This window comes from Limanda limanda, chromosome 22 (assembly GCF_963576545.1).
Source record: "Limanda limanda chromosome 22, fLimLim1.1, whole genome shotgun sequence".
Lineage (NCBI taxonomy): Eukaryota > Metazoa > Chordata > Actinopteri > Pleuronectiformes > Pleuronectidae > Limanda > Limanda limanda.
In genome coordinates, this window is record NC_083657.1 from 16,403,716 (window position 1) to 16,417,132 (window position 13,417).

The 13,417-nt window shown below is 40.2% G+C and overlaps 1 protein-coding gene across 2 annotated transcripts in view; it reads left to right on the forward strand.

Annotated features, from left to right (window-relative positions):
• Positions 1 to 13,417, forward strand: part of mllt3 (MLLT3 super elongation complex subunit) — a 47,163-nt gene that overhangs the window by 12,288 nt on the left and 21,458 nt on the right. For both annotated transcript variants that reach the window (XM_061066401.1, XM_061066402.1), the window contains exons 3-4: positions 12,456 to 12,538; positions 13,153 to 13,296. In XM_061066401.1, coding sequence (XP_060922384.1) covers positions 12,456 to 12,538; positions 13,153 to 13,296 — 227 coding nt within the window. The remainder of the gene's footprint in view (positions 1 to 12,455; positions 12,539 to 13,152; positions 13,297 to 13,417) is intronic.

A 13,417-nucleotide genomic window follows, 5' to 3' on the forward strand; every position in this document is an offset into this window, starting at 1 on the left:
GCAAGCGAGAGTACTTAGTGGCCCCGACATGGGTAGATGACATTCCACAAAGAATTGTCCACATCTTGTTTGGGTTCAAGGGGAGTAATAGAGTGTGATTAGTCTACGTTTTGATTAATCTCTATAATTAATTGATCAAAGTTAACATGTTATTGTATAATAACAATAATTAGAATCTGATGAAGCAGTGATTAAATAAAATAAATCTGTACTGCATTTGTTTGACCCAATAATAGAGCAGATGTTTCTTTCCACATTAAGGCTCCATTATGCTTCTACGTATCCGTTTCTCGGAGAGGGTTGCACGGAGAGCGGAGAGTCTTTTTGATTTTTACTTCTCCGACGACTGTACGTTGAAAACAATTCACCGCCAAACCCATAGGTGGCGCAACGGAAGACAAGCTCAGAGAAGCCGACCCCAATTCTGGGAAGGAGTCCACGTGTGTCTGTTTACCTCTGTCGGCTGGCCTCCCACACACTGAACCATGGCAACAAACAGAACTAAATAAAGTGACACCCAGCGGGTCAAAATGCTGATGTTATCGTTTCTTAGCGCAGCGGTTCCCCGGTCTTGTTTCCGAACTGTGTTGCTAATGTAGCTTGAAGCTTGAAGCTAGACAGAGCTAGCTAGCTCCCCTCCCAGCTTCCACACAGTCAGCAGGGACTCCCGGCACTAACTACTACCCAGTGTTTGATTCTAACCTGGCGGTATTATAGAAACAGTGTCATGATAGAAGTGGAATTAAAGTCGTGACGGCGGGTTCTTGCACTATTACCACTGCAGTTAGCATGGTGGCTAGCCCGCTAGTGCAGTTTTGAAAGCTCGTTATAACCATATGTGACCGTGCACACATGCCGTCAGTGCTCTAACGAGCCACCGGTAGCAGGACAACTCCGCTGGCTTAACACACACGTCACATTAATCGTAGAATCGTAGTTGTGTTTGGGTTTATTGTCAAGCAGGAAGTTTGAGGTCCGGAAATGTGAAATCCGGAAATTACGTCGTAGGGAAATGATGTCGTTCGCGGACCAATCACAGCCAAGAGCTGTCCGTGGGGTCTCCGAAACAAAGACGGACAGTTCGAAAAATCAGAGGTGTACGAAAAGCTGTCCGAGGCGCTCGGAGAGGGCGTTCCACAACGGATAGGGCGGTCTTATCTATCCGTTTTAGAAAAGACGGACAGGCATAAATTGGCCTTTAGTTGTATTTTATGTATAAATATGAATAAGGAATATTGTGATATTTGTTTGGGTTGTATGGCCCAGCTCAGCCTGCTGGCATGAGCACTGTTGACACGTCTGAAACTCTTCATTACTGTAATTCTGATATAATATGAGGGCTGCATAAGCTCCTCCACAGCCTGATAAGACTTCAAACAACTTCACAGCTCAAATTTTTGTCAAGACACATGGTTTTCTCTTTGTTATGTGTCTCTGACTCACTGCACCGTACATCCTCTGTGTTCAATTCAAGAACTTGCATATTAATTTGGTACTCCATTAAATGGGTAATGTAGTCCCTTTTCCTTTGAAGGAACTGGTAGGAGTCCAATGAAAGGATCAGGAAATTAATGTTTGTTACTAGTCACTTCCGAGGGCTGAAGTTATGACAGCAGTCAGATTTGTATTATTTTTTTGTTTGTGAAACATCATCTCAAAGTCCAGCAAACACAAATTATATTGACTGCTTCCTCCTCAGTTTAAGCAGAGGTCACAAACACCAAAGACTGTGATTCAAAATAATTTGGTCCCACTCATGTCACACTGTTTTCCTTGCATTTTCCATTTTAGTATTGCATTTCTGGGTATAATAACACGTAAATACTAAGGCAAATTGGAGTTTTTTTCGTCCACCACTCTGCTGTGATCAGTTTATACCTGTGACATAAATGTCATCCACCCAGGTCCGCTATAGGGTATGCAGGGACCTTTGCAGAATGTATGTGTGCAGGCCAAAATCAGTTACTGCGCTGACTGTATGTGTCAACTGCGCATGCTCCAGCCCCAATATACTACTGGAATAACACCAACCCTCATTTGAGTATGAATGGAACCGTGGGCATGTACGTGTTACAGAAATTAGTACGCAATTCTACGCGGACACGGAACACGGCGAAAATGCTGAACCTTTAGTCACACACTGCTGTTACAGAGAAACTAGAGTTTGCTCGCATGAATCCAATTTTAAATGAGTGCTTCACACAGGGAACTGTTCCCAGAAAACAGTCACGGCAACCATGTATTAAAACTGGAAATGTAAATGCTTTTATCTGCCTCAAATCAGTTGTGTTAGACAATGAGTGTCAGAAGTGACATTTAAATATTAATCAAAATGAAAATGCCACAGATTATCTGACTGGTGCTGTGCCAGTATGAAATTAGACGGTTGGAACTTCTCTGCCCAAGAATGACATAGCCAGACATCTACAGCATACTCAACTCAGTCCCTACCAATACCATTGAAATTCAACAGTCAAGGGAAATTATTTAAATGTTTTCTCAAAATAATTCCAATGATTAATCATTTGGATAAAACAAGTTTTAGTTTTAACAACGTCAATGAAGCAAGAAAAACAAACATTCAACTGTAACGTGTTGCTGTGTCACTGAGTCCGTACATGCTGCCAAAATATCAGCTCTCTGTGCCATAAGTCTCATGATCCAACTGCAGACTGCCGTGCAAATTTCCTTTTTGATTTGACTCGTGCCATAACCTTTTCATCAGCCCTCCTAAAGATCCCAGAGTTGTTAGTTAAATCAACACTAGGCAGGTTTTTAGCGCAGCTGTACGTTGATACTCTTCCCTCAATAGCATGTCTGTGCATGTGAGGTCTGAGCCCCAGCTGTCAGCTCTGAGGCTACATAGCTCCATGGGCACACATGTGGTGAAGGTACAAAGAAGTCCCAATGTGAGACTGGTACAGGTAGAGCCAGATTCTGGACACGATACACCACACTGATGCCTTCTTTCAGTTTCATGGTTACCAGGCAGAGTGAAGGTCATTTCGACGTGGGCTCCATAAAACAAAATAAGATGAACAAACTACATAGAAAAGGCAAGTGTTGACTGTGGCCTTCAAGTTTTACTCTAACATGTGTACTCTGGTAGCTGTTCTTTTAAAATGTCTGACTAAGTTGCAATTTGATACTTATGATAGTACTTTGTTTTGTCAGGTATTTGTTAATCACAGATATGTTTTGTATCAAGAAGTCGCCAAATGCAGAGGATACGTCACATCACATGTGGTTTCGAGACCGTGTCCCTTTTTCTCAGCTTGTCAGTGCTCAACTTGTCAGCATAGACTGTCTAGAAAGATGGACGACCTGTTGGGGAGCTATCATGTTGTCCAGTTTTTATATTGTATGGTGTTTATTGGTATTTATAATAGTATATATATATCAATATGCATTTTAATCCCAGCCCATGCCTTAATGTATCTGTGAAAGATGCTGAACCCCCCCAACATTTAAAAATTAAATTTACCCTAATGGATGCCAATTGTAAATCGCTTATGGATAAAAGCGTCAACTAAATGACATGTAATGTAATTTATTGTTTACTCTTAAGCAGCTTTAATGTGGTTAAATCTGCTTATTCCACTGACAATATCACACATATTCCATATCAGCTTCCTCATAAGTTAGGACACTGAGGACAGACATTGTTGGACGTTTTAATCAGGGTGACTTTCTGAAAGACCCCTTGAGAAGAGGCCACATCAGAAGTCAGAACATAGACACATAATGGATCTCCTGGGAGATATGGGAGTGTGCTGGCAGCCCTTCTTCCCATTGTGTGTGCTGTTTACCTGGAACCTGCTATCTAGAGCATCCCCATTATCTTAAGGCCAACCCCAACCCCCAACCCCCACTTCAGTCTTCCAGTCTACCTCTCCATCTGTGTTTGGTCCCTCGAGGTGGGTGTGGCGTCACACACCTGTGGTTTAAATCCAGGATGTGCATATGGTGTTGTTCATGTATAATTTCTGAAGATCCTGCCTGGATTTCTTCTTACAAAGATGCATGTGCCCCTTGCTCTACTTCTTGGTTCAGTACTGATGGGACAGGAAGAGAGTTCTACCTACAACCTTCTTTTTTTTTGCCCGAGTTCAACCGTATAATGGTGGTTTACAGGATGAGTATGAGGAGTGTATGCTGTTTTACTGACCCCTACGCAACCTATAACTGCCCCAGGCTGGCCACCTGTTGGTCTTCTTATCTAGTGCGTTGGCTTACAACACAAACGTGGATGTTTCTTGTGTTCCGGCCTTTAATCTTGGCAGATCAATCTTGGCCCCCATTTGTGTTGGAGGGTCTTTGTTGTTGGCTGATTAGTGTGAGGTCGTTTGGGTCAAGAGAGTTCCCGCAGCACTGTGGAGAAAACTATAGTGTGAGGTTGTTTTTAAGGGACTGCTCAGTCAACCAGAGACACCATCCCCGCTGAGCTGCTAATCACCACCCGCCATTGTTACAGAGGTTCATATCATGACTACTCAATGTTTGTCATGCTGCTATACTCTTATAGTGGGGTCCGTAAGTTTTAAACCACAGTCCCCATCTTACTGTATACGTTGTTCCAGGAAATATACAGCACTCCGTTTCACATGGTGATTTATTCTCCAGTATCCACAGTACTCAGTAGTGGTTTCCCCTTTACACAGCTTTATTCTTTATTACGATATTTTCCTATTAAAAACCACATTTCACTATGGTGTCACCTTTTTGTACGGCTTTGGTTTAGATTATTGAATTTCTTTTGTTAAAGCTACAGGATGCCTGCCTACCAAGGGTGGTAAAAACTGCTTTGTTTTTATTGATGTGGGGGGGATTCCTCCTGTTGCTGGTCAGTCTGGCTGTAACACACTAACCACCGTGTTTGTTAGACACACACTTCGCACACTGTTATCTTATTGTGAGAAGTGTTAATTTTGAAAATATAGCAAGTTGTTTGCACAAAGTTCCACAGTGTTCCCTGCAGAAGTCATTAATTTAGTACAACAAGGTACTATCTGTTAGACGCCCTTCCTGAGTAATGAATGTAAATGTCCTGGTATTAGTGTACATAATATGTTGTTAATGTGTGGTGTAACCAGATTCCAGTATTGATGGGGAAACTGAGTCTGAAAATATTGCTGAATTATATATATACCATAACAGGGATTTGTTTAAATTGTATTAAGAGTGAAGAAGTTATTGTAGGTTATGTTTCTAACAGTGTTGGTATGGTTATTAGACCTGGTGAAGTGTGCTACACCATTGAGAAATTGGCAGTGAACACAGCATATGGCCTTGACCATGTAACAGCAGAACATCTGAAATATGCTAGCCACAGGATCTCAGTGTTACTTGCTGTTTGTTTTACTGGTCTGCTAATGCATGGCATATTGCCTGACTCTTTGTTGTGTGTCATGTTAGTGCCAGTTGTTAAGAACCAAACTGGAAAAATATCCAGCATAGAAAATTACAGGCCAATTGCTCTGGCTAGTATACTTTCCAAAGTACTCGAACAACTTCTCTTGGGAAGACTTCAAGAATATATTATAACCATTTAAAAATTCAAACATGGCACAGATTTGTGTATATATGCACTGGAGGAAACTGGTTAGTACGTGTAGAAGACATAACACCACAATCTTTGTGTTTTTTGGATGCATCCACAGCATTTGACCGATTTAATACAACAGTAAAGATTTCCCACGTACCTGATAATTATTTTTGCACTTTTGTTATTCACATCATTCCTAGTGACCAATGGGGTTCAACAGGGTGGAATACTGTCACTTGTTCTTTTCAGTCTGTATATGGAGGATCTTTACAACAAGTTAAAGGAGTGTAAGACTGGATGTGTGTTTGGGAGAGCTTCATGTGGCTTTTATCAATGTATTTAGAATCTTTCTAAAGCTCTCAAGATGAACCAGCACAATTTTAGATTTGTGGCCAGTAATGTTCTTACTTTCCATGCAGTCGTTGTGAATTTAATTTACAAATGTATGTGTCTATTAAATGATTCTAAAAATGTCACCATAATGGCCTTAACTGAGCCTCGTCAGAGTGACACAAGGTATTCCTCTTGTTTCTGGTAACACTGGAACAAATGCCTGTATGTGTCTTAACAATAATCTAATTATTTTCGATTTGTGGGCTGCTATGATTGTATTTATGTTTGTTTGTATTTTATTTTGTATAGATATGGACCTTTGTTTCTACAATAAATTGCATTGGAATTGAAATAGCCGTTAACATGTAATCATTTGTCTCTGCTGAAGTTTGAAAAACATTGACTTAGTGTTACTGCTGCAGATTGAATTGCTCAGAGGCGGCACACCGTTTCACATTCCGCCTCCGCTGGACTCCAAAATGTTGACATCACTATGTGGATGTGTATTTGTTGAGGGGAATAAGATAGGGTCTGCTTTGTTTAGTATAGCATCAGTAGCCTATAAATGTGCTAGTTAATACAACACCATTTTGCTGGTCATGAATATTAATGAACCATGTGAAGGTTGAGCAGTGGTGCTCATGATTAATAGTTTTTAAAAGTGTAACCTGTCTTTCAGCAGCTAATATTAGCTTGAAGCCGTGGTGCAAGAGGTTGGCAGTAGGAGACCAAAAATGAGCACTCTCATATTGACTGACAGCAGTGAAATAAAATAACCCTGAGCCACAGCTACCAGAGGCTAAAAAGCTCAGCAGAAGTGAAAAAGAATTGCAGAGTTAGCGACAATTCTGTTGTTTTTTCATTTCGAGGAACTCCCTGTTGGTATAAAAAAAACATTGATTAGTGGAGCATTATAACATCCTCTGATATTGTAGCTCAAATTACTTGATCAGAGATTTGACAAGAAGAGTGTAATATGCTTTTGGTGGATTAAGATATTTGAGGGTAAAGTGGCTGAGGACCCATTAAATAAATGGGTAGATCCATATATCTGATCACTGATATATTTTGTGACCAAGATGTGTTCTGAGTGAAGCATTTTACATTAGAAACTAAAAGTTTTCTCTGATTAATATTTTTTTTTCTACCTCTCCACTACATACTTTATGTGGACCCTTGCCGCCCAAATGCCTGGCATTTATTGGACGGGTGATGTTGAGATGAATGGTTCCATTAGGTTGAAGAGGGATTAACAGTAAATCAGTGAGCGGAAGGAGCTCATATTTAAGCCACAAGCCTCACTAAAGAATTTTTTATGTCCGGTCCTGTCTTTTGTTTTATGGTCAGGCCTACCGTCTGGCCTGGCCTCATTACAAACCAGTCTGCGTAGAAAGGGCAAATATGTAGTGACTGGCATTGTTCTGTGACTGGCATCTCAGTTTAAACCGAGGCCATGTTAATAAACCACCCGGCCCTATCCCACTTTGAAAGCCTCTGTGACCATTGGCAAATTTTCTCTTACAGGTCAGCGAATGCATTGTGCATCTCTGCCTCTCAGACGCTCCTTCAGATACTGCTATCCTTCTCAACCTGAACTCCTGAACCCCAGCCAAGATGCTACCCTGACTCCACATTTACTCGATTGATCCTGCCTGTCCGTGAAGCTTCAGGGTTTTTCCTCTCATTTTAACTGTCACTTGAGGTTACTGTTCTGTTTCAACAAATCAAGGCTCTAGAGTTTGTCCATCCAAGTGTTCTTGCTGTTATTTCAAAAAAAAAAAAAAAAAAAAGGTCAGGCATGGGCTGCCAATCAAACTTGATGGACATGCAGGTTTTCCCCAAGATATTGTTTGCAGAAGGTGTTAAGCCCCATTTCATCTGAAGATCAATGTAGTTAATATCAAATATGCAATAAACAGTAAGCAAACAATAATTTTGTGGATTCACCTGGAATGTCAGGAAACGGTGTACAATATAATAACAAAGATGTAATGATGTCTGTCGCAGTTTACCAGAACTAAAATTGTCATGTTGTTTAAAACAAAGTGTTGTAAAAGAAAGAGAACCCACAAATCCTCACGTTGAAGAAACACTAATCAGAAAATGATTGAAATTACTGAACTGTAAAAATATAAAAAACGGATAATTAATCTTTGTCAGACGTGAACTGCATTATATAGATAGTGGCTCACCTCTATAAAACCATAAAACCCTGCAGGAAAACCCTCATATGATTTCATACATTTCAATTTTCTTTTTATTGTACTGGAACATTGAAAATGAGAGAACTAATTAAAAAGTCTACTAACAGTATGAACAACCAGTTATTTACTTAGTACATCTTTGTTATCAAATATCAATACATAGTAAGATGTTTCACAAAGCCCAGGTTGGCTTTCTGAACTAGTTTCAGAAACCATCAATGACCATCAGCCAAAATACTCACAATGTCTGGGATTCAAAGTCAATGTTCGCTTGTCTAATTGTTCCTGCAAAAGAGGATTAACAACATAAGACGTATATCGCGGTATAATCTATAATGCAAGTAACTTTCCATTTCCCAAAATGCGTATCAAAGAGCCCTGCTGAGCTTTGACTTTTCTCTTTTAATCAAGTCTGGATATGTACATCCAAATGAAGCCTCTGTGAAACGTCTCACTGTAGATGTGTCAAGTGGCGACAATAGTATTTACCACAAAAATCAACACTATATAGAGCTGCAGGAATGATCCACAAACAAGTTTATGCTCTTTAGAATAATGTTCATTAACAACTTTGCCTAAATACGAACGGAAGAAGTTAAAAATGTAATCACTATTGCATGACTTAAGTATAACCACGAATAAGCTTCCAACTCGATGTTTGATTTGGTGCTCACATTTTCTACTAATGCCTTTGCTCCCAGGAAGAGAAGCACAAGTCACACATAACGAGTCTGTAACGACACACTTCTGAGTGGGTTTTCATGTTGGGTGTGGTGACCTTTTAATGCCCCTGACTACTTTGGTAGTCTTTTGTCTAGCCACTTGTTAGCGACCAATCTTTTAAAACGTGTATAAACTTAACAAATATTGTGTGGCTTGTTTGAACCATAGACCTTAGTTCAGGCATCTTATGAAAACCTTTCAAAGTGGACCTCGAGATGAGGAAACAAGAAGTGCAAAAACATGAACTATCTCCTGTGTGTTAGGACTCATTATTGCAGCACTCTATATTGGTCAGGCTCTAGCTGCACAGAATATATATCAGGATGACATCATGTCTACCCAGTTCATGCCAATAAGAAAAATATACCAACACATGTACAAGTATATGTGAGTGTATATTTTTCTTTCCATTTTGTTCAGCTCATCTCCTTCTCCACCTCCGTTTATATAAAGGTGCGGTGGTGAATGGGGTCTTTTAGCTAGCTGTAATTGAACCTGACCCACTTGCACAATTAACTCTAACCCATAATATTTGTTTAGTGGTATTGGGTTTTAGATGGCTTGGCCCCAGCGGTGAGCTCGACCTCAGCGTCGTCAGCTGAACCATCAATCACTGCCGCTCCATGAAGGGGTGGTGCTCCAAAATTAAATGGCAGAGGCCAGCAACGACAAGACTGATGCCAAAGCCTGGTCTGAGGATGACTCAAGATGTTTCCAAGCTCTCCTCCATCACCAGGAGCTTAGCTGTCAGCCATGCAATTTCTATACTGTGTGTCGCCACTTGAAAAATACTGACTACGTGTCCAGTGCATGGCACCAACTGATTTTATATGATTAAAAACACTGGTATTTGTTATGAAAACAAAATATTATGGCTGCCACTGTACTGAGAAACAATGAATTATAATTATTAGTTAAAGTAGTTGCCATTTCATTTAACAAAGAATTGAGCCTATAAAATGTAATATATATATATATATATTAGAGCTGTCAAACGATTAAAATATTTAATCGCGATTAATCACATTTTGTCATAGTTAACTCGCGATTAATCGCAAATTTGTATCTATTCTGAATGTTCCTTCATTTATTATTTTTCCATAATTTTACTTTCGTTTTAATGCTCTTATCAACATGGAAAAGTGGATTGGCTTGCTTTATGCAAATGTTTTATATTATTGAAAAACAACATTGCCATACAGGGCGGTACAAAATAAAATTATAAAGTGCACATTTCAGGTAAACAAGGACTCAGCCTATAGTGCAGTTAAACCATGGCTTAATATTTTCTTTTTTTCAAGTTTGCTGTGAACATAGCAGTCAGTCCTCTTATTTCAGAAACAATGAACCATAACAGTTAGGTTACCAATAAAAGGTTAGCCTACTACTTCTTTGCTTTAAACTCAAACAGACAAGCAACAAATAACAAACAAACAAAATACACAGGCAGGTGTTGGCCTACTTTGAAATAAATGAAACACAGAACTTTGTACGGCTATTTGAGTCCTCCCCTTGTTTGTGGAAAATGTATGAAATAAGAAGTACCCTATTTTTAAATAAATAAAAACATATAGCTGCAGCCTAATAGTGTAACGGACTGGGGTTATGTTTATGTTTGGTTTTGACGTATGCTCAGTAAAACACTGTTGAAGGAGCGCTCTGATGTCTGACGGTCAGTGAAGGGGTCTGGGTGGGACATGTGACTGTTTGGACCAATAGGATGGGGGGATCGGGGATCAATGAGGAAGTGAAGTGTTGATGTCTGCGAGTGACGGAGTAACAGCGAGAGGTGCACATGTTCGTGTAGAGGAAAATACCAGTTACTAAACCACGAAGAAGTTCCGTGTCCTGTGGGACGCTACAATAGCTTTAAAATATATATTTTAGGTGGCGAAATATTAAAACAAAAAGCGAGAGCAGGTCAGACTGGAGGCGAACACAGATACTGAAGCTGCAGCTGCAGCTCTGCTTTAACTCGAGTTAAAAAAATTGACGGCGTTAAAATGGGTTTGCGTTAACGCCGTTAATAACGCGTTAAACTGACATCCCTAATATATATAAGTTAATATTGTAATTATGATGTGTAATAGCATCCCTACAAAACATAGCTCACTGTAGCCGCTTTCAGACTCTCACTAAACTCCAGAGGTCTTCTGGAGTTTCTTCAGAGGAGGTGGAATTTTTTGCTGACTTTCTCCGCCCGGCTCCCTAGTATTAAGTTCCGCAGAAGGTCAAACGCAGTGCGAACACACCAGGAGATCCTCTGCGGGATTAACCCAGAGTGAGTGGAAGGTTGATGACGCTTCTTACACGGGAAAGTCGCAAAAGACACATATCTCTGGAAGAAAAAATTGGTGCCACACAGACGAGACTTTGAGGTGATCCGAGCTTATGCCGGTGTCGATGTGCTGTAAACATAAACAAGTGATCTCCACAGCGGAATTAATACGTTACAGCCTGCCTCTGCATGCTGCACCACTCCTCTGAATATTGCGGAGGATTTGTTTTTGTTGAGAAGGCGTCTGTGTGGAGAAGCCGGGACCCATTCCTCCTCCGTAGGACGTCTCAGACGTGTTTGCTCAGTATATTATAATGAATTAGTAATTGATTGGTAATGTAATAGAAATCCTGAGTACATGTTAGTTAGTGGACCTTGAGTGAAGGAGTGAGTTGTGTAGTCAGTGGAACAGCTTTTTAAGAATGAATATATAAGATAACACATTGTGTAAATTGTGTTTAAAATTGAACTGGTACTGTAGGAGAACATGTTACAACAAAGGAGCGTGAGGGTAAAGGGGTTGAAAAAGTTTCCAAAGCATTTTTTCCCCACTGGAAAGAACTTGTCAGAGATGCCTGAGCATTTTCCACTTTTCACTCTAGTTGCTGTAGACTTATGACATCTTACATTATCATCCATTCATGCAGTCCACCATGAAAATAATGGACTGCAGCCACCTTCATTGTGAGTATGGATGCAGTTGTTGTTACTTTCAGGGAATATTGCACTAAAGTATATTATCTAAAAAAGGCCCCAAAGCTTAAATGTGCTTCCAGTAAACACAGTCACTCTCAACATGCATGGACTTAATTGGCACTTTTTGTGCAGCGTCCACAGGGACTGAAGCTGACAAACACACACCTCCAGGGAGGAACTCCTGAGCTCTAGTTGTGCTTGTTTGTCTCTCTAAAAGGCCATGGAGGTGAGGGGGTGCCTCACCTTGTCATCAGCTGTGTGCATTCATTAGCTTTTAAGGCTCTGGATCTACTTTAAGCCCCTTTTTTTTATTGATACATCAGCGCAGACAATGGGATTGGGAGTTAATGAGATCTCATGAGAATAGAGCTGCAGGTTAAGTGGCTCAGTATGTGCAGTGACACACTGACATCTTCAGAAGCATAGTGTTGTTCATCTGAGTGTCGCTCCATAAACCCTTTGAGAATGTGATAATAATAATAATGGTTTGGACTGTTGGTGTTCTTCAGAGGGTCTGTCACCCCGCAGCCACTGCTGTAGTGCACACTACACAGCAGCTGCTTTGTATTGTACCGAACTACATGAATAAGAACCAGTCTTTTTCTGTATTCAACAGTCACCTTGTGCTAAAGGTCAACAGCTCTCTCTTAAACAGCAAACATCTCTTTCATTTCAGTGTGCAAGGATCCACCGTACAAATTGGAGGAGTCTGGATACGCAGGCTTCATACTGCCCATTGAAGTTTACTTCAGAAACAAGGTATATTAAAACAATTTCACACTAGAAAACTCTGTAAAAATAGATTTCTCATTACAAATATATTTCTTTAGATCCATCAGGTTTGTTTTGTTTTTGTAAAGATCAAATACTAAAGTGGCTTTTTCATGAGGAGTTTTAAGATTTTTAGTTAATTTATAGAGCAATGTATAGATTGTAGTTTATAAACTTTAAGGCTGGAGATATACCTACTTTTTAACTACACATACACATCATGGCTACCCTGGGTATCCTGCTGCCATTTGATATGTTGGTTCTGCATGTCCTCAGAAATTAACGCAACATGTCTCAAGATGCAATACACATGAGAACCTTTTTATTCAGTACCTGACACTAAGTAATTTGCAACTACCTCCTACAAAATGTCTTGAAACATTGTTGTATTCATCCATCAACTCTCTGTCGTAATGGAGAGTCAGAAAAAGATACTATGTTAGAAATCATGATGCCTGTGAAGGTCAACATGATAGCTTGGATCTGAGTGTAGCTTTCATATGACACAGTGTTCATCTGTATTATCGGGAAAAAACTCCCGACAGACTGAATTTGATTGTTCTCTTCTCCTCCTCTCCGGCTGGATAACCACTTTTCCTCAGGAAGAACCGAAGAAAGTTCGCTTCGACTACGACCTGTTTCTCCACCTGGACGGCCACCCGCCTGTCAATCATCTCCGTTGTGAGAAGCTCACCTTCAACAACCCAACGGAGGAGTTTCGTAAGAAGCTGCTTAAAGCCGGAGGGGTAAGAGATGCTACACAGACATGTACTCATGCAGGCAAATACAATCAGAAATTGTATTAAGAGGATGGAGCTCAGTGCTGCATTTTCAGAAATACCTTCATACAGTTCTTCAGCCACAAAG